At 39.8% G+C, this 26,242-nt stretch overlaps 6 protein-coding genes across 20 annotated transcripts in view; 3 read left to right on the forward strand and 3 right to left on the reverse strand.

Moving 5' to 3' along the window:
• RpS4 (ribosomal protein S4) overlaps positions 1–26,242 on the reverse strand; it is a 224,377-nt gene that overhangs the window by 86,993 nt on the left and 111,142 nt on the right. The window contains exon 1 of one of the 5 annotated variants that reach the window (XM_070996973.1): positions 21,843–21,852. The exons of the other annotated variants lie outside the window; for them this stretch is intronic. The gene's annotated coding sequence lies outside the window, so the exon portion shown is untranslated. Of the gene's footprint in view, positions 1–21,842; positions 21,853–26,242 lie in introns of those variants that run through there. 5 annotated transcript variants of the gene reach the window in all.
• Positions 1–26,242, reverse strand: part of RpS12 (ribosomal protein S12) — a 253,421-nt gene that overhangs the window by 64,409 nt on the left and 162,770 nt on the right. Inside the window, exon 1 of one of the 7 annotated variants that reach the window (XM_070996978.1) lies at positions 21,843–21,852. The exons of the other annotated variants lie outside the window; for them this stretch is intronic. The gene's annotated coding sequence lies outside the window, so the exon portion shown is untranslated. Of the gene's footprint in view, positions 1–21,842; positions 21,853–26,242 lie in introns of those variants that run through there. 7 annotated transcript variants of the gene reach the window in all.
• Positions 1,923–3,069, reverse strand: LOC108006691 (malate dehydrogenase, mitochondrial). Its single transcript, XM_017070230.4, has one exon. The coding sequence runs from the start codon at positions 2,998–3,000 to the stop codon at positions 1,954–1,956; it is 1,047 nt and encodes a 348-aa protein (XP_016925719.2). The 5' UTR covers positions 3,001–3,069; the 3' UTR covers positions 1,923–1,953.
• On the forward strand, positions 3,566–4,714 carry LOC108006704 (uncharacterized). Its single transcript, XM_017070244.4, has one exon. The coding sequence runs from the start codon at positions 3,637–3,639 to the stop codon at positions 4,684–4,686; it is 1,050 nt and encodes a 349-aa protein (XP_016925733.4). The 5' UTR covers positions 3,566–3,636; the 3' UTR covers positions 4,687–4,714.
• Or69a (Odorant receptor 69a) lies at positions 8,423–15,374 on the forward strand. 5 transcript variants are annotated; one of them, XM_036815990.3, is made up of 4 exons: positions 11,121–12,131; positions 12,557–13,531; positions 14,951–15,106; positions 15,174–15,374. In XM_036815990.3, the coding sequence occupies exons 1-4, from the start codon at positions 11,157–11,159 to the stop codon at positions 15,222–15,224; spliced, it is 2,157 nt and encodes a 718-aa protein (XP_036671885.3). In that variant the 5' UTR covers positions 11,121–11,156; the 3' UTR covers positions 15,225–15,374. The 5 variants fall into 5 exon arrangements, with proteins under 5 accessions (XP_036671880.3, XP_036671883.3, XP_036671885.3 ...); XM_036815985.3 differs by lacking the exons at positions 11,121–12,131; positions 12,557–13,531 and adding an exon at positions 8,423–9,403; XM_036815988.3 differs by lacking the exons at positions 11,121–12,131; positions 12,557–13,531 and adding an exon at positions 9,564–10,557.
• Positions 21,499–23,497, forward strand: LOC108014515 (uncharacterized). Its single transcript, XM_017080652.4, has 2 exons — positions 21,499–22,283; positions 22,355–23,497. Exons 1-2 carry the CDS (start codon positions 21,606–21,608, stop codon positions 23,477–23,479), a joined length of 1,803 nt encoding a protein of 600 aa, XP_016936141.4. The 5' UTR covers positions 21,499–21,605; the 3' UTR covers positions 23,480–23,497.

Genomic DNA, 26,242 nt, shown 5'->3' on the forward strand with positions numbered 1-26,242 from the left:
CAATGCAATAGAATTATTAAACATATAAAAAAATAATTTTCCGATTTGTTTTGCTTATTTTTTCTTTCAAAGTAAAAAAAAATACTACTTCCTTTTTAAATGTTAAACTATAAATCCAAAAAGGTTCAAGTCTCTAATACCATTACTCTTCATTTATTATCCCATTAAAGGTATTTAAATTTTGACATTGAGAGTACATAGGATCCTTTTAAGTTCTTTAGATCTTCCAAATTCCATATAATCTATTTTAGAATACTGGCATGTTGATTTTTTTCGTCAGAAGGTATATAATATTATATGTGGAATACTTTAGATTATTCAATATAAAAACACTGAGGTCTGAGTTATTTTCTATGCTTATTGATGAAAGCCATTAAAATATTTTCAAAATGAAGTACCCTTTTTCGTGAATGCATCGATTCACCAGGTACCATCTCTAGGCAGGCCTTTTAGATCTCGGCTGCATTCATACGTTTTCGATTAAGCTGGTTCTTGGTCTACTTTGCCGAAAACGGAAAGCGGAAATTTACACAAAGAAAGGATGTAGCACACGACCGGCTATAAGACGGAATCGCAGCTGTAGCTGTAGCTCCTGCTCTGGGCCAGGCCCAAAGTGGGCTAAGATTGTAGCACGGGTATGACTGACAGGCCATTAATTTTGGATTACCCGGCCAGGAATGCTTTGGGGCTCTCCGCCAAGAGAGCCAAGAGTCGTCGACAGGAGGCCGCCGACAAAAAGTGCACATAGCCGTACACTTGCAGGCGGCCCTCAGACGAGGCTGTTAAACATTTCATAATGCCCCGACACACATTTCGGCCGTTCCGTGGTTCGGCGGTCGTTAACGTTAATGACACCTTAAGTGGTCATGTATAATTTCTGTAAATTATTGCCTGCCTATGCAACAAACTGGTAACAATGAAGTGGGCCAAACAAATCTGTTATTGGTAAAAGGTTTAAGGAGTTCACCGTGCTGAAACTTTAACTTCGAAACCGCTTCTGTTGAGATATAAAATAAAATGTATAGTTTAAAATTCTATAAATATTCGTTTCCATAAAAAAGGCTTATATATGTAAAATCCAGCTATAGTCAAAAAGCAAAACCATTTAAGCTACTTACAATAATTAAATGATAAAATCTCGAGTAGTAAAAGGCTGACCTTTGTGGCAGCGATGACAAAATAATAACATCGGTCATGCCATAACAAAGGCGACGACAAATCCAATTACATAATAAATCTTTTAAGGGCTTACAAGCCAGAAAACGTAAAGTTTTCATGTCGGCACAAACTGTCGACTCAGATACTTTTGAGCAAGATGCCCGAGCCACTAAACCTCCTTAAACCCGACACCCAAAAGATGTAGGCAGCTGAATTCAATTAATGTAATTTAGTTGAACATGGAAACTAATTTGGCCACCTTTGGCTGGTTGAAAAATAAAATGGCGACTAATTAGGTAATGAATGATCCAGATCCTGGAATTCCGGGAAGGGCTTTAGAAGCAAACTTTCCGAAACTTAGAAAGATGTGTCGACTTTAACCCTTGCCAAACTACTTAAGACCAACAAGGAAGTAAATTATGTGCCTCAACTTAAATATTAAAGTGAACTTTGGGCATATTCGCACAAGACAAGCAGTGCAAATGTACAAATCTCGAGGCATAAATCACAATTTCTTTGCCATTAAGACGAGACCGCAAAGATTTGCGGCTCCGCTGAGTTTGGCGATGGCAAGGGAATCCGCCACTGCTTGGTGCCGAACCCCAGCTGTGTCTGTGGTTTTTACCCCGTCTCACGACATTTAGCCAACAAAAAAAGTTACAAACTTAGGGCTTCCTTAACTTACCAGCTTTATGGAAGAAAACTTGCAGTCAAACAATAGAACAAACCCATTCAAACCCTTATATGACTACATAATACATATCCCACTTAAGGTAAAAAATATTTTAATTGATATTAACAATGGTCGACCATATCCTCGCCCAACTTGATACCCTTTTCGATGCTCTCCTTCAAGATCGGCAGCATACAATCCAGGGCCTGCTTCTCCACATCATCCAGTTCGGGCAGTCCTATATTGTCCTTGATGCCCTGTGGCCCCAGTATCAGTGGGGTGGCGAAGAACTTGGCCTCGGTGACATCGGACTCCACATAGGCGCACTCCACAATGCACTCGTCACCATCTGATCCCTTGATTCCCTTGATCAGGGAGTTCACGAAGCTGGAGGCGGCGTAGGCCATCGATAGGGTGGCCGATCCCAGTCCATCTTTGGCCTTGACCACCTCCGTGCCCGCCTCCTGGATGCGATGGATCAGAGCCTCGCGCTCCTCATCGGTGCCCTTGTAGGGAGGATCGCACTGCGACAGGATCGGCAGGATGGTGCGACCAGTGTGGCCACCAATGACGGGCACATCCACAGTCTGCGGGTCAACATTGAGGAAATCGCCAACGAAGGCCTTGGCCCGCACCACATCGAGGCTCGTAACGCCAAAGAGTCGATTTGGATCGTAGGTTCCCTTTGCCTTGAGGATCGTGGCCACAATGGGAACTATCACATTGATGGGATTCGTGATGAAGGCCAACAGGGCGCCGGGACAGGCATCGCTGGCCGCGAAGGCCACTTCACAGGCCACGCTGGCATTAACGCCCACCAAATCCTCCCGCTTCATTCCGGGTTTACGGGGCATTCCTGCCGGAACCACCACTATATCCGCCTTATCCATGGCCTTTTTCAAGCCATCCTTGCCCTCGAATGCGCACACCGTGGCCCGCGTGTTGATGTGCGACAGATCCGCCGCCACTCCGGGAGTATTCTTCAAGTCGTGCAGGGAGAGAGTGGAGATGTGGGGATTTTGCTTGAGCAGAAGGGACAGCGGCTGTCCAATGCCACCCCCCGCACCCACAACGGCGACCTTGAGACCTCGTCGGCAGCCACCGCGTCCAAACTGGAAGGCCCTTAGGGGCTCTCTGGACAACTGGGTAATCAATCGAGGGTTTAACATTTTACAATTTTTAAAATAACTGGTTAAAGTTCGAGTGGGTTAAAGTACAAGGCGATGGGGTCTTAAAAATCTCAGGTAACGTGATTTGGAGTGCATATAAAATGTGTTTTTAACATTTTGTTGAGATTTTGAATTATTACATTACAAGTATTATTAGTCAGCCCTAGAAATCTTTTAATTTTAAAGTTATTTTTATCACTTTTCTGTGTCATTCCACTTAAATATTCTTGTACAAGAATAAATGAGCTACTTTTAAATGTAATTTTTCATGTAATCCTAAACCTCACCTTAATCTTAATCGTAATCTTAAAACTTTGCTATCCTAAATATGAAAGTTTCAGTAAAACAACAGACTTGAAAACCTTTGTGCCTTAGGCAAAAAAAATCAAAAATTAATAATAAAGAACTGTTCAAATACATTTTTAGAATTATTTATAGGTTTACAATAGGTAAGAAATCTTATTAAACAAATAAACAGAAACAATTCTGGTTCTTAGACTTAGCTAAAAGTCAGCATTTTAGAACACTAATTTGATTTTTAACCTCTTTCCTTTTAACTGTGTCTATGTAGTAGGCGTTTCTGTATAAAGTCAAAAGTTGGAGTTAGCTTTCAACGACGATTTCATTCCGAGCAAAATGTTTTTACTTGGAGGTCAAAAGTCATCGATTATAATAGCGCCATGGCTTATGGCAGTACGTACCCTAAAAGTGACTGTGGTGGGCGCCGGAGGAGGTATTGGGCAACCACTGTCGCTGCTCATCCGTCGCTGTCCTGGAATCGATGAACTGGCTCTACACGACCTCTCCGATATGAAGGGAATAGCTGCGGATCTATCGCATGTCAGCCAGAGCGGCAAGGTGATTGCTTTTACCGGCGATGAGGAACTAGAACCAGCTTTAACTAGAGCGGATGTGGTTGTTGTGGCTGCTGGAATGCCACGTCTGCCGGGAATGCAAAGGGATCACCTGATGGCCGCCAATGGCTGTGTGGCAGTCAAGGTGGCAACAGCTGTAAGTAAGGCCTCTCCAAAAGCTCTCCTGGCCTTCATCACCAATCCCATCAACATGATTGTGCCAACGGCAGCGGAGGTCCTTAAGGTCCATGGAACCTATGATCCCAGACGCCTTTTTGGTATCACCACTTTGGATGTGGTGCGCTCGAAAAAGTTCATAGGCGACTCTATGAATATATCTCCGGATGAAGTAAACATTCCGGTGATCGGTGGCCATGCAGGGATCACAATCCTGCCGCTCATCTCGCAGTGTCAGCCGGGATTCAAAGGTGGTCCCAAGGAGGTTCAGGAGCTCACTCATCGCATCCAGGAGGCGGGAACAGAGGTGGTCAATGCCAAGGCTGGTAGGGGATCGGCCACCCTATCGATGGCCTATGCTGGCGCCCATTTCGTAGGCTCCCTGCTCCGTGGAATTGGGGGTCAGGAGGGCGTGATCGAGTGCGCCTTTGTAGCCTCTGAATTAACCGATCCCCCTTTCTTCGCAAGTCCCTTGGAATTGGGTAAGGATGGGATCAAGCGATATATACCACTTCCCCAGATGAGTGACTCCGAAAAAGAGGCCTTGGAAAAGCTACTACCTATTCTACGGAAAAATGCTGAAGAGGGGATTCAGTTCGCCAAGAATTATTTGAAGGAGAAATCCGTTTCTCATATCCCAGCGGTTTTACCTTAAAACACCACAAATTGTCTACTTTAATACCTAATAATAAAATTGGACAAACTACACGTTGTATTCTTAACAAATTTTATAATTATATATTGGAAATCCGCCCCCAACAAATTAAATATATTTAGTTTTTAGAGATTAAATTTGATTTCAATTTTTTTTTTGTTTGGGTTGAAAAGGCAAAGCTTGTCAGCTTTTAAATGCTTTCAGGCAGTCTAGACGAAGGAGAAAAATTAATACTGCTCTAGTTCAACAATGTGTTTTGTCAATGGCAACCGAGCGAGTAAAGGGATAACTTTACACCAGCATTGCCAAAAGTGGGTGGAGTTCTTTAAATTCATTTCGTTTTATTCCTGTTTAAATGGCCGCAAATAAATTGCGGCCAAAATATTTCTGTGGGCCAGCGTATATCGTCTGGCAGTAAATTACATTTGCACTGAGACGCTCTCAGCTCGACCTGCTAACAAATTGCTTGGCCATCTTTCGACCCCCCTGCAGCCCCGCCCCTGGAAAACCCAACATCCTTCCTATATATGTGGCCCCCGAAAAAGTAGGCAGCAATTTTCTTCACTTTATTTCACACTCGCCCCGTAAAAACGAAAAACACATTGGGTGTGTCCATTTTATCTTGTTGTCCCCCAAACCCAAAAAAAGAAAGTGGGTGGTGGCACGAAACTTTCTTGCGACCCAGTTTCACTTTCACCAGGAGTTCACCTGGCCAAGTTTTAGTTTTGGCGTGTGTGTGAGTAATTTCACTACTTCGGCTGCATTTGTTGCTGCCACCCATTCTGACAACAAGATAAATTAAGCCCTGGCATTTCAGACAACATGTTGGCCAGTGGCCCACCTACGAACAGAGACCAGAAAATGTATTTCCAAATAAGAAAACATGGGTCTCAAAAAGGTGTCTCAGCTAAGTGGCTTTCCAAGTCATTACGTTGCGAAATAATATGGCATTTAATGATTCGATTCTTAAAGGTCTTTTTAATACCTTTTTGGAAGTATTAAAAAAAGATATATTTATTTAGCCCTCCTTTATATATGATATCATACATTCCATTCTTAAGGGTCATTTTGTAATTTCTTTTCGAAAGTATTCCAAAAATATATATTTCCTAGTCTACCTTGATAATGGCACTTGAAGATTTTATTTTTAAAGGTCTCTTTTATTTGAACTTCCAAAGTTTTTCAAAGAAATATATTTTCGAGCCTTCCTTCCAAATAGTTTTCCCATAGTTCCTTTGCCATAACGCTTTCCTTTACTTCCCCATAAATTCTCGCTTTCTGGCCTCCGGGCAATTTGTTGGCACTTTGGGGCCGTATATTTCATATGCAACACTTTCCGTTTATGGGTTAACTAATTGCAGGAAAAATCTAAGCCACATCAGCAAACAATTTTCGGCCAAACTACTTTCCCCGAGTTCGGGAGCTCTCTTATTTCTGATTTGGCATCGCTGCTGCTTTCTGTTTATTTGGACACAAACTTTTTGTGGGTCATGCCGAGTGTTTACCTGAGCAGTGGAAAACTTTATTTATTAGCCAAAGTCATTTGGACCCGAGTCCACTTCCGCTGTTGATCTTTCGGGGCATATTAAAAAAGTTGCCAAGTAGAAAAATCATAATACTAGAACTGAGTTTTTTATTGGTGCATTGCGGTTGGCTTTTAGTTTCACTTTCATTAAAAGCAGCAATCGATAAATATATGTATTTATATAGGATGCTAAAATAAATATTAATTTCTAATTAAAGAAAGCGTTTTCTTCCACTCCTTAAACATATATGTTCTTTCGGTAAGATTTATATGCCACATCCTCTTTTGGACAAATGGCGTACAGAAAATACGAATCTGAGCAGACTTGCTTATCAAAACAAATAAATTACTCCGGCTAAATGTGTTCATTTATCTTAATTTAGGACTTTAGAATGCCAACCAAGCGGGGGAGTTGAATAATAATTTTTCACACTATTTTCATAGATCCTTGTCAAAATAGGATAGCACCTCAGGAAGCCGGAAGTCCGAGCAGCTGGTCCAAAGCTGGCCCAGAGCGTTTAATTTCCATGGAGCTGCACATAAATTTCCCAGTTGGCTGTAATTTCTAACCATGGGATTGGTAAACCTTTTTGTGGGAGTAAACAAGTTGCAGCTCGGAATTCGCTTTCAATGCGAATTTATGGCCATTGCCCTCACCTTTGGCCAGCCGTTTATTTTATTTTTCCATCTTCTGGGGTAATTTATTTCGAGAGCAGCCAAAACAAACGCGTTAATTTCCCAAATTAGTAGCATGTGTTGTTCGCCTTTCACCGGGTCTTAATTAGTTTAAAAGGCCCGCCGGGCGGATCGATAAGTCCAACAGTTGCTAGTTGTCTGAGTTGGTTTCGCCATAACTTTGCCGTACTTTTGCACTTGTCAGCGTCCAGGACGAAGGAGATGAATTGGAGCAGCTTCTGCCAAGAGGCCCGGAGTCGATGTAGTGGCCCTTGGCTCGTGGATCTCCATAAATTCCTGGCCAGAAAGATGCGCTGGCTGCCAAAACTATTACTCACACTCCTCCGCCAACGGCGACGGACGGATAATTCAAATTGTCCATTACGCGCAGCTGCCGCTCGATTTGAGTCCTTTGGCAATTGGCCGGGTACTCGGGCGGGACTGCGAGTCCTGCCAACTTTTCCGCCTTTGTTTGTCTTCATAAATTTTACTTTCGCCGGATGTTTCAACTGAATTTAAGTCATTCAACGGAGTACGGGGAATTCGGCGGCTAATTGCGAATCAACAGAAGCTCGATTAAAAAAGAAACGCCAATGCCAATCAATAAAAACAATTGAAAACCAATCAGAGTTTAATTACCGCAACAAAACGCTGATGAGACGTCGACAGTAAACAGAAAATCCCGAACCCGCACAAGGAGCAAAATCACCAAACCATAAATCAATAGCAAACAAAAAACGCTCCTGGATGAAGAGGGGCAGCACATATCCAGGGTTATATCCTGGGGTCTGGGGTCTGGGTCCTTAGAGCATGGAGCATATGAGGCGCAACCAAGTAGACCGCAGAATAAAGGCAACAATAAAAAAAAAACTGGCAATGGATCGGACTCGTAAAAGAGCGGGGGCCTTGGGGATGCCCATAAACAAAGAAGTAAACAAGCGGCAAGTACAATACACATGCTCCGACATGCAGGCACAGCATATATGTGGCTGTACATAAAAACGTCTCCTTGGGTGGACTTCCGCCGGAAATGGAGTGCAGAACGAGCAGCACTTGTCTGCTGATATCAGCAGCGATAGACGAGCGCATAAAAGCCTGCTAACCAGCTCAAAGGCATCATCATTACGAGCTTGACACGAATATAAAATGAATATACAAACAAGTGATGTGGCAGCTGAATATATGCATGAGAAATGTTTGCTCAAAAAATTGTCATTGCTTATATCTGGTTTTTTTCAATTGCTGATTAGCCTATTGACCAAATGGATTTCTATGATTTGGGTTAACCATTAATAATAAATGCGTGCCATATAAGCAAATCTGAATGATTCATTATATTGATTTGTTAAACGAACATAAGTTCATTAGTCAACTTTATATCTTTTTTAATAGGGTTTTTCACAAAACTGGCATCACATACTTTTTTAGTCAAACCAGCAGTTGGCTTTTCCCAAGGACTAATTTAATATTGCTCAATTAGGTTGTGAAATCTAGTTTAGAACTAGTTTTTTCATGGGCTACTCAGTCATACTTGAAACCAGCATGCAGTTGCACGACTATATGAGGTATATAGACCTGGCTTGCGGGATGGCTTGTATTCCAAGATATCAATGGTCTGGACGGCGCACAGAAAGGAAACCATATACGTTGGAAAGAAAAACTCTTCTCGTATTTGCTATTATCTGCTACACCTACCAGATTTTTGGAGTGATAACCTATTGGTATCGAAATGGGCGGAAGGCAGAGGATACGGCCACGTTCGTCACAGAAATATCAGAAATGTGCGGTTCTCTTATGTTGATCGTTGTGGGATTCTCAAATTTTTATGCTCTCATAAAGAACCGTTCTCAGATCGAGGAAGTGTTCAAAGAGCTCCAGGAGATATATCCGTTAGCCGGAGACAGGCACTACCGTTGCCAGCACTACTATGACATGGCCATGCTAATAATGAAAGGCGAATTCATGTTCTATGTGGTCTTCTATGCGTACTACAATAGTGCCCCTCTTATGTTGCTGCTCTGGGAACACCTGCAGGAGGACCAGAATCTGAGTTTTAGGACGCAGACTAACACTTGGTTTCCCTGGAAGGTCCATGGATCTGCTCTGGGCTTCAGTGTGGCTATACTTACCTTAGCCATGATGTCATTTGTAGGCGTGGGCTTCAGCATTGCCACCCAGAATATAGTCTGCATATTTACTTTCCAACTTAAATTGCACTATGATGGATTGGCTAGTCAGTTACTTTCCCTCGATGCTCGTCAACCGAGAGCACATGAGCAGTTAAAGAATCTAATCGACTATCATTCTAGAATTTTACATATCGGAGATCAGTTTAATCAGATATTGAACTTCATATTCGGGAGCAGCATGGTTGGCTCTACAATTGCCGTTTGCATGACGAGCGTGGCTGTTATACTACTCGACTTGGACTCTGCTTTTAAGTACATGAGTGGTCTGATTGCCTTTGTCCTTTACAACTTCGTCATCTGCTACATGGGTACTGCGGTCACTTCTGCTGTAAGTAGTAATAGTATTAGTAGGTTAAGATATATTATACTCTATGACAAACGGAACAGTTGTCTTTTCTCAGCACCCTAATATGGCTGCTTAAAAATTACCCAATTAGACTTGCAGGCTTACATATGTGAGACCTATTACTTGGAAGCATTATCTAGTTCCTCACAGTTTAAAACAGAATGCCGTTGATAGACTATATGAAGTATTTAGACCGGTCCTGTGAGATTGGATTTTCAGCTCCCTATCAATGGACTGGAGGACCAAAAGATAGAAACCAAGAAACAACAATCAGTAAAAATCTCTTCAAACTTTCCGTAATTTTGTTGACCTACCAGTTTGTTGGTATAATTACATATTTTTACTTGTTTGGCCGGACGGAAAAGGACGCGGTTAGATTCGTTACAGGACTTTCGGAAATGTGCGGCTCACTTATGTTAGTCTGTGTGGCATGCACCAATGTTTGGGCACTCACAAAGAACCGTCCTCATATTCAGGCGGTTTTCGGCGAGCTTCATGTGATGTATCCTAAGCCAAAAGATGATCGTTATAGGACCCAGCACTACCAAGATGTTGCGCTTTTTACAATGAAGTATCAGTATATACTGTACACCATCTTTTATCTGTACTACAATGGAGCGCCACTTTTGCTGCTTCTGTGGGAGTATCTGATGGATAGGCAGAACATGAGTTATAGGACGCAAACTAATATGTGGTTTCCCTGGAAAGTTAAAGGTTCAGCATTTGGTTTTGGCCTGGCCATTTTGGTTCAAGCCCTTGCCTCCGTGGTGGGCGTGGCTTATTCTCTGAAATCCCTGAATATTGTTTGCATATTTACGTACCAACTGAAACTGCACTGTGACGCCTTGGCAAGCCAGCTACTCCGTCTGGACTCTCGGCTTCCTGGATCCTATCAGGAACTAAGGATTTTGATCACTTACCATTGTCGTATCTTCGATATTGGAGAGCAAGTCAATCAGATCTTGAACTCTTATTTCCTGAGTAGCCTAATATTTTCTACTATCGCCATTTGTATGACAAGTGTTGCCGTCCTGCTACTCGACTTTGCCTCTGCCTTTAAATATATTAGTGGCCTGGTGGCCTTCGTCCTCTACCACTTCGTCATCTGCTACATGGGCACCGCCGTTACTGCAGCGGTAAGTAACCTTTTTAATTATATTATTGGTCTAGGTATAATGTTTTTATATATAGAGAGATCTATATGAGACGGTCAGAAAAGTTATCTTTGTTCTGGAACAATTTAGCTAGCTTACCTGAATGTCGCACTACTCATATATTGGCAGCTGATGAGAAAAGATCTCAAAGTACTATTGGTAACGCCGGGATCTAATAAAAATGACTGATGTTTTGATGTTTATGAGGCGTTATCACAAACTACCGTCATGAGAAACTCTAAGTCTAGATAGGATCTCCACAAATTACAGATTAACACTTTTGATGCCAGCTACAAGATGGCCAAAGGCCTAATGTAATACGAGTTACTATATGAATTTCTTGATATGGTCTCGTTGCCTTCGTCTTTTGCAACCTTATCATGTGCAACCTTTGATTTCTGCGTTGCTGACGTCACTATTGCCGTAATCTAGGGAATATACTATATAGTACCTTAAAACCAGTTGCCTGTTCTCAGGAACTCAAGTATAGATGATTAAAAATTACCCAATTAGGTCGTGCAGACTGACGTATAAGAACGAATGCATATTGCAAAAAATATTCAGTTTCGGTTCAGAGCAGGATGGAATTTCATGAGTATTTTGAGTATTTTGACAGGAGTTGCCGTTTTACAATGGCGCCGCGTTTTAAATGGAGTGGACGACCAGCGGAGAATGATTCTTATCCGCTGTTAAGAAAAACCTTCTTCTTACTGGGAAGCTTTTGCTTGGGCTATCAGATTTTTGGAGTGATATTATATTGGCTGTTATTTGACCGGAAGGCAGAGGACACCCAAAAATTTGTGGCCGGGATCTCGGAGGCAACGGGGGCTCTGATGCTCGTCTCTGTGGGATTTTACAATATATGTGCCCTTCAATATCATCGCACTGAGATCGAGAAGCTGCTGACGGACCTAATGGAGCTGTATCCAAGACCCAGAGAGAGACACTATCGCTGCCGGCATTACCACAAATTGGCCAATGGCTTCATGAAATTCGAGTTTGTATACTTTTGGATGTTTGTTATGTACTACAACACTGCGCCACTAGTGGTTTTACTGTACGAGCATCTGACGGATGAAATGGATGTCAGCTATAAGACCCAGATTAACACCTGGTATCCCTGGAGAATCCATGGATCAGCAGTTGGTTATGGACTAGGTCACTTTGCCACTTGCATCGCCTCGATTGCGGGCGTGGCATTCTCCTTGGGCACCCACAATCTTATCTGCATATTTACCTATCAGCTGAAGCTCCATTTCGATGCTATAGCCAATCAATTACTCGAACTGGACTCTCGTCATCCAGGTGCCAATCAGGAGTTGAGAAGGCTAATCGCATACCACAGTCATGTTATTCGGATTGCCGATGAATTTAATGAAGTAATGAACTTTTCCTTTCTTGGAGGCCTGTTATTTTCCACAATAGCTCTTTGCATGACGAGTGTGGCTATTCTACTCCTTGATTTGGTATCTGCCTTTAAATGCGTTAATGGTCTAGTTGCATTTATCGTTTACAACTTTGTAATCTGCTTTTTGGGCACTGAGTTCTCCATAGGGGTAAGTTGAGACGATAAAATAATACTGTGTTTCTCGAACTTTGCGAAAAAGTTAAAGTTTACTGGTGACAATATGATAACAATTAGTCAGATATATTTAAATAATTATAATTTAAAAAAGGTTATTTATACACTATATATCACCTTAAATTTATATAGGAAAATCTTTAACATTTTTTGAGTGTATTAGTGTTAATTTCATCTTCTTATTTCAAGGTACCAAATTGGTATTAAAATATTTAAGCACTTTGATTCACAATTACCCTGACTAAGTGCTTCCCACTGTGCATTTAAAATCAGAGGGCTACCCAAATGACTCTATTAACTAACTGAAACAGTTGCACGTTTTCACCGGGGATTATCCCACCAATTACTATAATTTGCCAGGGAATACGGTTGCAGAACCCAGTAATAATTCAGTAGGAGATGCAGCTGGAGGACTTTATGTTCTATCAGGACCTCGTGTCCCAAGGGGCCCAATTTCCAAGATTCGAGTGGAACGGCAGGCGATCTTTGGGAGTCAAGCGCAGTTTGCCAGGACGCATTATCTTCTGGTTCGGAGCAGTAAATCTGATATATCACAATATCGGATGCTTTATGTACGGTTATTTCGTTGATGGAAGTACTAAGGACCCAATTGAATACATTGCCGAATTGGCAGCCGTGGGAGCCATGCTTGGATTTACCATCGTGGGCACCCTTAACTTATGGAAAATACTAAGCCTTAAGCCACATATTGAGGAATTAATGGAGGAGTTCGAGAAGTTGTTTCAACTTACCAAAAGAAGATCATATCGCAGCCAACACTATTTCGAGTCGTACACGCGTTTTATAAGGATATTGGTTGTTTTCACTAGCAGTTGCATTGTGTACTATAATTTACTTCCTAATATTCTCATGATTCGAGAACTTCTGACGGAATCGCAGGATTTGAGTTATCGCATTCAGAGCAGTGCCTGGTATCCTTGGAAGATCCAGGGATCTATTCCTGGATTCCTAGTTGCGGTCATCTGTCAGGCTTTTTCGTGCCAGACGAACCTATGTGTCATCATGTTTAGCCAGTTTCTGGTTAGCTTTTTTGGCATCCAGCTCGAAATTCACTTTGATGGATTGGCCAGACAGCTGGAAGGCATCGATGCAAAACATCCCTCTGCCAAAGAGCAGTTGAGGTCCCTCATCATATACCACAAGAAAATTTTGAATCTAGCGGACAGAGTGAACCGGATTTTCAATTTCACGTTTTTCATAAGTCTTTCGATATCCATGATTTCCATGTGTTTCTTGGCCTTTTCCGTGACCATGTTCGACTTGGGTACGGCCCTAAAGCATGTGCTCGGACTCTTAATATTCATGATTTATAATTATTGCATGTGCCGTAATGGGACATACTTAATTTTTGCGGTAAGTTTTAAAGGATATTTATTAAGTGTCTTTTTATATTAGTTAAGTTTTTAACCAGACAGCCCCAAAAATAGTAACTTCGATTCTTTAGCACTTGCCATTCAAATTTCATCAATTATTATCAATATTTAATTTTCGTACACTTAATGTTTAGTAAATTCCTCTTTAAGATTAAAAAAGGGATTTAAACCAACATTTCTCTTGCATGGGAACTGACAGAAATTTATAATTAACAGAATAACCAATTTGAAGCAGTTGCTTGTTCTCAGGACATTATTCCTGCTGGGCTGATTGCCTAATTTTAGCAAATGGATTTTTTGTAAAGTTCTCAGTATGAGGTGGCCTTCCAACGATGCATTACGAGGATGTTATGCACTATACTGACATAGCCTGTCGATGGGCTCTGATGCCAAGATTTGAATGGAAGGGCCGAGAGTCACCGAGAGTCGAGGAAACATGGATACAAAAATTATTTTTCATAGCCGCTGCCATCAACCTAAGCTATTACAATGTTTCTTTCACTGTCTACGCCAATCAACTCGATCCGGAAACTACAGATCCTTTGATATATGCTGGAAAGATTTCGGAGGCTGGCAGTATGCTGGGATTTGTCGTTTTAGGAACACTTAATATGTTTTCACTTCTAGTACTTAGGCCTCAGATTGAGAATGCGCTGGCAGAACTTCAGAATTTGTTTAATCAAAAATTAAAGAATACTGCTTCAGTTGGCTATCGTCTGAAGAAATCGATTCGATTGATGAGAAATTGTACTGTGTTATTTGCATTTGGTAACACCTACTACAACGTAATGCCCTTTATAACCATGGCTTACCAAATTCTAACGGACTCAAAGCAAGTTTCTTATATAATACAAAACGATGCTTGGTACCCCTGGAAAATTGGGGATTCTATTCGTGGATTATGCATTTTGTATATAAGTCAAGCCTTCTCTTCAATTCTAAATGTTGGCACTATTATAACTAATCAGTTATTGATACATGTCTGTACCATACAATTAGAACTACATTTCGATGGATTATCAACTCAACTGGAAAACTTAGATGCCAAGGACCTAAGGGCTAAGGAAATACTCATTTCACTAATTCGTTACCATCAGAGAATAATGCAGCTTGCGGACAGTATTAACGGAATTTTTAACTTTACCTTTTTGATTAGTTTAACTACTTCTACTATTGCCGTGTGCTCTATGTCCTTCACTTTGACCACGCTCGATATGATGACAGCTCTTAAGTATACGGTGGGGCTTCTTTTATTTATGATCTACACTTTTTCCCTATGTCACAATGGTACTCTGGTATCTTTGGCGGTAAGAAAGGATAAGGGGTATTTTTTAAGATTATTTTATTTTATTAAAATTAACAATTTTTTCCGGTATTTTAATGAGATCTCTTTTTTCAGAGTGACAAAGTGTTGCCAGCTGCTTTTTATAACAATTGGTATGAGGGTGATCTTGCCTATCGCAAGATGCTGCTGATCTTGATGATGCGTGCTACAAAGCCTTATGTTTGGAGAACCTACAAGCTGGCTCCTGTGTCGATTACCACCTATATGGCAGTGAGTTTTTACTTAAATATACTCTGTTTATTAAATTACGGGTTTAAGTTAACTTATTTTCTTACAGACTTTGAAGTTTTCTTATCAAATGTTTACCTGCGTGCGTTCTTTGAAGTAAAAAGGAAAAAAATATCATAAAGGAGTCTAGCTCTGAAAATTTTTTAAACAAACACAAATATGTAGAATGCCTATCACTTGCTCTCTGCTTAGAATCAATAATTGCTTTTAAAATATATCAAGCCAAAATAAACATGATTTGAAACATGAATTTCAGGAATGCTAGTTTCAGTACCCCAAAAATAAATTTCTCTTGAAAAAATGTTAAAAAAATATTAAATGTATAACATTTATCAGCTGGAAAATTTTTATTTTGGGCCTAAGGCTAATTAAAAATTCCTTAAATTCGTGAGAAACCCCAACGAGTTGACCCATTAACTTTTTCGCACTCGCTGCACAACAATGCAAAACAAAGGAAGCCCCAGAACAACGCAATTTGAGACAGGATGAAAGACAAAAACCTCGGGATATATGGAATATGGAAGGATATTTGAAAGGAAGCCAACTGAGTGCCCGCTTCAGTGCTTTTCTGGCTGGAACTAAGCAAACTTATTAAAGCCAGACAAAGGTTGTCAGGGTCGTCGGCTTTGGGGGGAAGCATTCGACTTTTCATTTGGGAAATGCAGGAGCGTAAAATTAAGTTCTTTGGTAAAATTGCTGGAATTATGTACAAGTCACCTGGCAGTCCTTGTCCCTTCAGCCTGTTGGGGAATCGTCCGTCATATGCTGGGTCTGAGTGGCTGTGATGGGTGTGATTATCACGTCGTTATCCTGGATCAGTGGCAACAGCGTTGCCATCGCATTTCCCATACCTCCTGCCCGTCTTCATCTGGCTCGGACCCTGGTCCTTGTTTTATATAATAACATTTTAATTCCCTTAATACACGCTACGCTGGCCGCAAAGCCAAACAAAACTGAATGCCCGCCCAGGAGTTGTTGTTTTGGTCTTGTTGCCTGTTTTTGCCTGTTTTTTGGCTCTCAAGTTGGCCAAGAATTTGGCTGTTTTTTCGGTTAGTTCGCTTGTGCGTGCAAATCATTAATCATGAGCAGGGCATATTTATTGTTCTGCTTTCGATGACAGCTTTTTGCTGGCCATGGATTTGGCACGTTCCATTTAATTCCCGCCCTTGCCTCGATTGAAGATTTAATGTTTAAAATGTAGAGCTGCAAAATGCTGGCGTATTACAGGTGTTTTAAAAGAATTTGCAGCAGACATTTTTTTATAATACTCAGAAAAACTGCATATCTTTTATGGAAAATCCGTAAAGTTACACACAGTAAATACCTATGAAATTTCCTATCGAAACTATTTCATGTTCAATAAAATTTTGCAAAAGAAAAAAATCAAGACAATCCCTATGGAAAGACTTGCCTTTTCACAAATGCGAGTTTTTAATTAATCCATCGACTTTTAATCCCTGGCTATCAGCATCCATTTTCGTACCAGTGATTATATGGGCTAATTGCAATCGGGGATCTAAGCCTTTCCAACTGACAGCTCACAAAAGCACGTTTGGCAGTTAATTGAGTCATCAGCTTAGACAACAGCCGGGGTGGCCATATGAAAAAGATTGTGAATTGCCCAATCATGTGGAAGTGACTGCCAAGACCTTTAAAGTACACACGTCCCAGTGCCCAGGACAATGGCCAAAGGAGCATAGAAATCTGGCCGGAGGTTCCAACCCACCCACACAGAATCGACAGTCTGTATAAAAATTGACTAGGCCAGAGGAGGCAGGACACAGCTGCAGGATGATCATTGCAGGCATTTGCTCCTTGTGTTTACCCTGGGCTCAGGACCCATTCTACATTCTGAGTTCTCCATGGCCCCAGTCCAAGTACTGACCATAGCCTTGATAAGTTTTTAGCAAACAAAGGCGGCTCGTTACAGCAACATGGGTCTTGGGAATTGGTTGGGTGAACCAAAACAAACCAAACCAAACCGAACTGAGCCAAACTGGGCTGAGCTGCGATGTGCATTTAAAATTGCATACACAAAACACGAAAATTCCCACAGCCCTGCTGCCAGAGTCAAAACCACAAAATGTACTCAAACAACATGTCTCAATTTCGTAGCTAAACTTGCCCCATTCGAGCCGAGGGTCGAGGAAAAGGAAAAGGGGATGTGGTCCTGGCCGAATCACCGAAATGGTAATTGAAAATGTTATGTAAGATTGGTGGGGGGGGCCAGCGATATTGTGGTCCACACAAAACGATAGGACATAATTGGCTTTGGTCTGCAACCGTTTAAAAGTAATAGACTAGATTGTAACAATCTTGTCTTAAGGCTATTTTGGGGAAATGCTTCGTTGAATTTTAGAGTGGGAAGTTTCGAAGGTATTGTTTTAAATGGGTTAACTTTTTAGCAATTAGAGAAAAAATACTTTTGATACGGGGCTTTTAAGACCAATTTTTTGAAATGTACTTAAAAAAAACTTAAAATTTCTACTGTCAAACCAAACCCTCTTTATATTTTTGGTTCCAAGAAACATACCATAAATTAATTTTCAATATTTCAAAAGGTATTTTTTTAAATGGATAAACTTTTTAGCAATTAGAGAATAATTACTTTATGATTTGACACTTTTAAGACCTATTATTTGAAATGTTAAAAAAATAATTAAATTTGTTCTATCAAATCAAACCCTCTTTACATATTTGTTTCTAAAAATCTTCTACCATAAATTATTTATAAATATTTCAATAGGTAATGTTTTAATTGGATTAACTTTTTAGGAATTGGAGAATAAATACTTTCTGATTCGTGGCGTTTAAGACCTATTATTTGAAATGTACTTTAAAAAATCTTTAAATTTGTTCTATCAAACCAAACCCTCTTTATATTTTTGTTTCCAAAAAACCTTCTACCATAAATTAATTTTCAATATTCCTTTGGCCCCTTCAGAGTGAACCACTTACAAAAGCTAGTCCGTTGTCCATCAATTACTTAGCCTTATCTGCCGAGGCCATATGGTGTCACCCCAACTTGCGGCCGAGGGGCGCAAAAAACGTAATAACAACGGGATGGCGAAATTTTTACACACAATTTAGACACATTTCCGCACGTAGTGGGGACCAAGCCTAAGCTCCATGTGCTTCATAGCGAAAAGCTGGAAAACAAAAGCCAAAGCCAAGAGGAAAAACCGCCACAGCGGAAAGCGTCCAGAAACGCGACGAAGAGGAAATAATGTTGGTGGGTTTTCAGCACAAAAAAAACAATCCCTAAAATGTACATGGGCTGTATGAATATAAAATACCCTCTCCTAAAACTTTATCAACTGATTTGAAATCATAAGTACCTTTTTAAAAAACCTAAATAAAATACATTTGAAAGTTGAGCATACTTATGCTAACTCGGATGAATAATAAATTGATTAATATTTTATTGAAGTGTATTGAAAATTCCGTATTATCCCATAAAATGTGGGGTAATGGAATGGTTTTATTTAAGGCGGGACCAACTTGAAATAACGCCGCCACTTGCCCCCAAAAAATCTGTTAGCATTTGTGTCTATTAAGCGTGAGCAATAAACTTCATAAATTCCACAAATTAGAATGATCAAATTTCATGTCCCTGTAATTTCAGGCCAGCAGACGTGTTCACAGTTTTGGGTAATCAAATTTTTCACTGCGCAACGACTAAATTAATGGAAAGTGATTTGGCAAAAGGCTAGGTCAACACCTTTGATCTGCTGGCTAAACGCAAATACAACGTGCGTTCATCGGAGGGTTTAATCTATCAATTGAATAATGTTTGTCAATCCATCTTGACGGGGTAATCAGGTTGGAAAATTCGTCACTCTGGCAAGCTTTTACAGTAAGTACTTCTATACAGACAAATTAATCAATTTTAAATTTGTAAAAATGTATTTACTTACAATTTAATAAGTGTTTTGTTACAAAACGTATGTAGGTATATAAGAATAATTAGTAAGTACTGATAATTGCAGTCTTTTGGATTAATTGTTTTAATCATGGCTTAAAAACCATTGAATATAAGTGATGTATTCTGTTTATCGAATATACCATACGGCAATTGTCGTTTGTTCGGAAGCGACACAAATTGGTCATATGATGTCCGGCGATAATTATTGTCAATTTATTGAATGCTCATTATTGAAATATCACTCATACGCCACAGAGGCATGCTAATAAACCCATTGAAACGAGCGTTCGATATCCGAACGGAACTTTTAGGGCCGCAACCGCAGTTGAAACATTTGCATGTGTGCGAGCGATAAATGTTGCACACAGCTGTTGTCATAATAATATGTGCTATAAAACTGTCTTTAAAAGAAGAGTTTAATGAGTAGATATAATACAAATCAACAAATAAAGTTTAAGTATCCAAGCAATTTTAAAGAATTAATTATTATATGTTAATGTACCATTTTAAGTTGATTTAATATAAATAAAAGATTGAAGTTAAAAGAACCCCATATCCAAGCAAATGTTAAGAGTTCCATATTATGTCTTTATGTATAATTTTAAATTGATTTAATTAAATCAAAGATTGAAGTTTATAGAGACCCATATCCATATATATTGAAATGAAATGAATGAAAATGAACCCCATATCCAAGTTAATTTAAATATTTTTATGTTATATGTTAATGTATAATTTTAGGTTTGTTTTGAATTTACCAAATATTATTTTATTTTAATATTAAAAACAATGCCTCTAATTTGTATAATTTCTGAAAAGATTATTTTTAGATACTGTACAGCTTCCATTCTATATTTTAAGAGTTACCAAAAATTCTTGCTTTCTGAACTTATTACCTACTTTTTGTAACATTTGTTAGTGATATTGCTACTATTTTTACCGCAATGTAAATAGTGCTGTATCAGTAGTGAGTGTCAGGTCGTGTCTATGTTGCTGCGGACAGGATGACCGCGCAATCACGATGACGACGCCACCTATTTCCAATTACCGATGATGCTGAGCGAGCAGCAACGACACAGCGACCCCTGACCCGCCGACCCAACGACCCACCAACCCGAAACCAAACCACCACCCACCGCCCCGCGTCCCGGCCATGATTGATTGCAACAAAACCAGATTTTGGTTACTGTCATTTAAGCGCCGACTAACTTTCGAGCTGGCCAACACCCAAATCGAAGCTTTATCGTTGCTCTTGACTACGCCGTATGTTTAATGCAGGCGATAATTTTAATTGCGCCCCGGCTGCATTTTTAATTAAACGCAAAATTAAAAATTGATTGCTTTTTGACGCCATAACTTACATGGCGATAATGCCCCCTGAATGCCACGATCCCCAGCCGAGGCAGTCGGCTTTAGTATCTGTGTGGCACACTTTCCGAGCATTTAATATTATAAAATTTAAATCGCGAAGAGCCTTACGAAAAAGGAATGCTAGTAGGTATGGTATATGAAATTTGCATTTGCGTGGCACATGCAATGTGCGGATAAAGTTTGGCTATTTCGGGCTAGTTGTGTACTTTTTTCGAGTCCTGCCAGCCGGAAGTAAAAGGTTTTAAGCGGAAGTGCGCAGAGTTGCAGCGACATATTGTGTTTTCGTACGAGTGTGTGTGTGTGTGTAATTATATGCCGGGGTCTGCTAAATGTTGTGGAGACATGCAAAGCGGTTCTTAGCTAGCTGCTAGTTTGTTTTTGAACGAGGTTAAATGGGGTTTAGGGAAATATTTGAAACAGTTTCGGCTCTTCAAAATTTGATAAACACCATTCGGGCCATAAAGATTATTCTGAAAGTAAAATAATCACAAGTATTTTCAGCTTGGTGTGCGTTTTTTCTTTTATTTAAATACAAGATTGATTGCGTTTGAACTGCTGATTAAATTAAGCATGCCAGAATGGTGATTTACATCGGGGTTTTGTTGTTCGGCTGACTTGCATTTATTACTCCTCATCGAATGACTATTAACATTTAAATGCTGCAACTCACCAATCGACCGATTTTGTATTTAATTAATGCAATTATATTACGGCAAATTAATGAATTTTAATTCGATCGACCAGCAACCACACGGCAGCATTTAGTGAGGGGAAATGGATGCGAGGACATTGTCAGTATGCCAGACGAATGCACTTGATTAATTTGTAAGAATTCTTTAGACTCGCCTATCAATATTAATGGCTTGACAATAAAATTATTAAAATATTCATAAAAATATTTGCGAAAACGGGTGGCCACTTAATCAATTCGATTTCAATTTGTGCTGTCATTGTTGGCTTATAGACATCAAACCGTTTAATATTTATAAAAAAAATTTAATTTACATATTAACATAATGATTTCCACTTAATCAATTTAATGGGCAGTGTTCTTTTCAAGAGTTCATTTTTTTATCAGCGTAAGCTTTTAAAATATGTTCAATCATCACCTGCCTAACACTTTTTAGTATATCAGCTACATATGTATATTTGTATATTTTGAAAAAAAACTTAATATTTGTCATCATGAACTACAAACCAATTGGTCAAAAAAGGGTTAAGAGGAGGAAGGAAGTGAAGAAAAGCAAGCCCTACGAGTCTTATTATATGTACGATGTGTTTAAAAATCATATGGCGCACCTGCGTTTCAGCCACGTGGTATTTCAGCGAAAGGTGCCGCTAATCAAAAGACTACAGCTCGTCCTGGAGAAAAATATAGGTCCTCATGCCCATGTGATAATTGGCAATACGGTCTACAAGTGCCAAGTCCTGATACTCCGCATCTACTGCCGGCTTTTTAGCAATAACCTCAAGCGGGGTGATTTGGTCAGATTTCCCAATGGTGTGATAAACAACGAGTGCTTTGAAATGGCCTACGGCTGGATGATCAGTGATCAGATCTACTGTCCCCGTAGCCTGTTGTTGGATCTTCTAGTGGCCACAGAGGTGCTGAAGTGCGCATCCTTGGCCAGAAGCCTTTTCCAGCGCCTGGACGACCACCGGCATTTCTCAGATCTGAAGGCCTTCGCGTGCTTTTGGGAGGCCAAACGCAGGGGCATTAAGGCCATGGCCGATATGATGTTGGCCAGGGCGGGAAAGGCCTTCCTGGCTCTGGTCTGCACGAAGGGGTATCTGAGGTTGGATGTCTGCAGCTTGTGCGATCTGCTCCGCTCCGATAGCTTGGCTGTGCAATCCGAGATCGAGGTAAGACTCTTTACTCAAGTATTACATTTTCTTACAAACAGCTTACTTACCAAATTTGATCCGGCTTACAGGTCTTTTATGCAGCTCTACTATGGCTTGAGTTCAACTATCAAAGACGTAAAATATACATCTATCGTGTCATGTGCTTGGTAAGGTTCCATATGATGCCAAATGCATTTCTTCTTCGGTGTGGGAGCAATCTCAAGAATTTGCGGCCACATCTTGCGGATCAGATTTGTCCCTTGATTTTTCATGGAATGCTGACAAAGCACGAAAGATATATGAGTCCTCGAAATTCAAACTGCTATAAATGGAAAACTCGCAATTGGATACGCGACCCCTTGTGTCCTTATGGAATTTGCCTCGAAAGAAACGGCTGCTGCGATATAAATATTGAAGTATTTCTCTACTATTTGAGGTGTATTCGAAAATCCCCTGATGCTTTTCTGGCTCGGCTAAGAAAGACTAGCCACGAACCTTCTACATCAGAGTATTCTGGAGGCAAATCCCCCGTGGATGTTTTGAAACATGATTATTTTTATGATGATTCTGAGTCATCTGATAGTGATTCAGTCTATGATCCTGACAGTGAACCTGGCGAAACCTCTACGTTGACCGCTTCCAAAGAATCTAAATATACGAAAGAAGATGATTTTATGCCGTCTCCTGGATATATTGGTATTGATACGGATGAAGAAGGAATTTTTAAAAAGAAATCGAAAGTCAGTTTTAAAAATGTTAATGAATCGGTCTTTTTTTCGGATTCTTCCATGGAAACGTCTGATGAATTCTCTACGGATACCACTGAAGAATTTTCTACAGACTCCTGCCAGGAAACATTTGCAAAATATAATAAATCATCTCGGAAAAGCGCTTTAGATTCCGTAGGATATGTCCTCGCAGATTCTAAAACAGATTCTGCTGCATATGCCGGCACAGATTCTAAAACAGATTCCACTAGATATGCCGGCACAGGTTCTGAAACGGATTCCTCTAGATATTTCGTCACAGATTCTGAAACAGATTCTGCTAGATATATCCGCGCAGATTCTGAAACCGATTCCGGTGGATTATCCGCTAGATATTCTATTGCAAATTACTATAAAGATTCCTATAAAGGTATACCATTCAAATCATCAACCGGAAACCGTAGTTCTAAAACAACCTTAACAAGTGATTCGTTGGAATATTTTTAAATTCAATTAAATTTTCCATTTACATTTGTGGTCTTTCATTTGGAGGAGATTGGGTTAAGGTTCGCACTTCTCGAAACCGAATTTCTATTTTTTTTCGGATCCAACATGGAAGCACTTAAATTGGGCGTAACAAAATGTCTGACACGCCAATTATTTTGCTTTTTATATGGGACAGACACTCCGACTACTCCTGCTTGTTGCTGTAACTACTCCTCCGGATCCTGCCATTTCTTCTGCTTTCACTGTTCTGCGTGTTAGTTTTTATATGTGGGTGTCTGGGACTCTGAGGGTTGAGAGAAATTTTCTGCTGCTTGCTTTTTAAGTGGTTTTATTGTTCACTTGTTTGTACTGTTTGTAACAACTTCGTTACTTTATTTTTATTTGTATTTTCCTTTACATATTGGTTTAAAAGTCAGTGAGCCATGGCCAACAACGAAGATGAGCTGCAATTTGCGATGCCAGATAGGTCAGCTTGTTGAGAAGTTGGTTAGGGCTTAACGGAAGTGAACTAATGATTGGCAATGTTTACAAGGTTTAAAGTAAGGCAAGGTATTTAGTTTCGTTTTTTTTAAAATTACTAAATTATCTTTGAATTTTTTGATACTATATCACATCCATTACCCAATCAAAATATGAAACCAAAAAAATAGCTTTGCCAACTGCACAGAGTTGTTAATGGCAAAAATGGTCCGAAACTCTGGTTTTTGTTTTGTAATATTAACCCACAATCCCAGCACACAGAATGCAAATTATTTGAAAACTTTTTAGGAAAAGTTTTATTTTTGTGTATGCTATGAACGACAGGTTTTTATGGCCATGATTTGCTAATTACATTTTGTTTATTTGGTAATTGGAGTGCAGCCAAAAGCTTCATTAGCAGTGAGTGAAAAGTTAAACTCAATGCAATTAGCCGGATATTTGGGGTATCGATATCTCCGGATGCTATCATTACCGTCCAATAAGGTAGTTACAATTTGTTTTGTGGGCTTTTCCTGGTGATTTATGGCTCATATGCTGTCACATCGAATACCTAAAATAACTTATTGATATATGGCTGAAGAATATTTCCATAGGTAATAATTTCCGTTATGGCAAGTAATGATATATTGATAAACATCTGATGCCAACAGGATAAATGGTTCGAATGTATATGATATTCCTTTATAATACTTGAATGCATCTTATATTTTTGTGGGTATGCACAACATAAACATGCTCAATTCATTAAGATTCTCTCGTCTACATGCTGGGAAATTTATACAACAGGTGAGCTATTCATAAGCACAAAAACCCTAGGAAAACGCTTTGCACTTCTGTTCATTCAGCACTTCTTGCCGCTTTTCTTTGCGGAGATTTTCTTCTGCTTCACTGGGCAAATGCGCTTTTCCTGCTCACATGTTGCCTTCTGCCAGTTTGCTGCTAGTTTAGTGCTGACATTTCATTAAGTTCGCCCCTGTTTGCCATTCGATTTCAATCAGGAAATGGAAGAGATTAAGGGTGCGTCCGAAGCCAATGACCCACATACTCGTAGATGCAAAATTTGTGCCACTTTGTCGGACTCACTAATTAGACCATATTGCTACCGAAATTCCGGGAACAAATTAGCACTCTGGTGTTTTTGAATTAAAAGCTATGGCGATCGAAAAGCATTGAAATCGAGGCAGTTAATCACTGAATCCGTTGGAGGGGTATCGGCTCCATACTTTCGGTTGTCAGGGCCTCTCAATGGCACCCGGGAGTCGTTTTTGGGTCTAAAATGAGCGCCTGCGGTTCGAAAAAGACCCAGAGCATCGAGCCTTTTTGCCAGGCAACAATGGCTGGCAATAGTAGCACCGATAAATAGGAAATTTGCACTGAATTTGCACGCACGGCTTAATTGTTGGCCATGTTGTTAGGGCTCCGACGGCAGATTAAATCGGCCGTAACGCAAAACACAAGCGGACTTGGGGGGGAAATGCGCTGAAAATGTGACAGGGCCCGCTGCCAAATGAACCCGGGCTCAAAGCACTTCACTGCGGGCCAGCCAATTGAGCCCTGACCACTGGCAATTCACAATTTGCAAGTGCAGTTTGCCGTAAATTTTCCAATTTCAACATTTCATTTGCCGAATTTTATGGCATTTTCTATATGCATAACCTTTTGTCATTACCTGCAATTCATTAACGTACTTTGATGCCAGCCATATTTAAATTGTCGCTGAAAATGTTGATTATCAGGGAATGTTGGCATTTGGTCATTTGTTTGAAAATATTTTATTTGAGTAGCTGCTTTGCATGTTTATTCATGAAGTACTTATATAATAAATATTTTACTACGGAGTTTGTTCATAAATTTTGTTATGTTTTGGGTAAATATTGACGTCCTACAAAGATATTTCCTAAGCTTACAAAATATGAAAATTTAATATATTTGTATAACTTTTTATGAACATAAGTTATTTAACATTTTCAGTAATATATTTTGCCAAACTAAATCATCAACCATTTAAAATATTACTAATTTGCCAGGGTAAAATTGTTTTTAAGACAGTTTCCAGGCCTGGATTTAGAGTATTATTATTTAACTCAAACCCTTTATTTGAATAACCATTGTATGGTTTGACCACCCTAAATAAATGGTGTTATCGAGTCCTGGGCTATAATTATTCTAAGACATTTTCTAGAGCTGGATTTATAGTATACATAAAAACACAAATCCCTTAGTTAAATTACCAATTTATGGTTTGACCCCCTCGAATAAATGGTGTCATCAACCGCTGGGTTC

Source organism: Drosophila suzukii, chromosome 3, assembly GCF_043229965.1.
Source record: "Drosophila suzukii chromosome 3, CBGP_Dsuzu_IsoJpt1.0, whole genome shotgun sequence".
Lineage (NCBI taxonomy): Eukaryota > Metazoa > Arthropoda > Insecta > Diptera > Drosophilidae > Drosophila > Drosophila suzukii.

What these genes read in the sequence shown, in the direction of transcription:
- LOC108006691 (XM_017070230.4), bottom strand. Translation starts at nt 3,000, where the DNA reads ATGTTAAACCCTCGATTGATTACCCAGTTGTCCAGAGAGCCCCTAAGG.
- LOC108014515 (XM_017080652.4), top strand. Translation starts at nt 21,606, where the DNA reads ATGAACTACAAACCAATTGGTCAAAAAAGGGTTAAGAGGAGGAAGGAA. An exon ending in CTGTGCAATCCGAGATCGAG is followed by an intron (nt 22,284 to 22,354) that starts GTAAGACTCTTT and finishes TCCGGCTTACAG; the next exon opens with GTCTTTTATGCAGCTCTACT.
- Or69a (XM_036815990.3), top strand. Translation starts at nt 11,157, where the DNA reads ATGGAATTTCATGAGTATTTTGAGTATTTTGACAGGAGTTGCCGTTTT. An exon ending in GGACATACTTAATTTTTGCG is followed by an intron (nt 13,532 to 14,950) that starts GTAAGTTTTAAA and finishes CTCTTTTTTCAG; the next exon opens with AGTGACAAAGTGTTGCCAGC. An exon ending in CGATTACCACCTATATGGCA is followed by an intron (nt 15,107 to 15,173) that starts GTGAGTTTTTAC and finishes ATTTTCTTACAG; the next exon opens with ACTTTGAAGTTTTCTTATCA.
- LOC108006704 (XM_017070244.4), top strand. Translation starts at nt 3,637, where the DNA reads ATGTTTTTACTTGGAGGTCAAAAGTCATCGATTATAATAGCGCCATGG.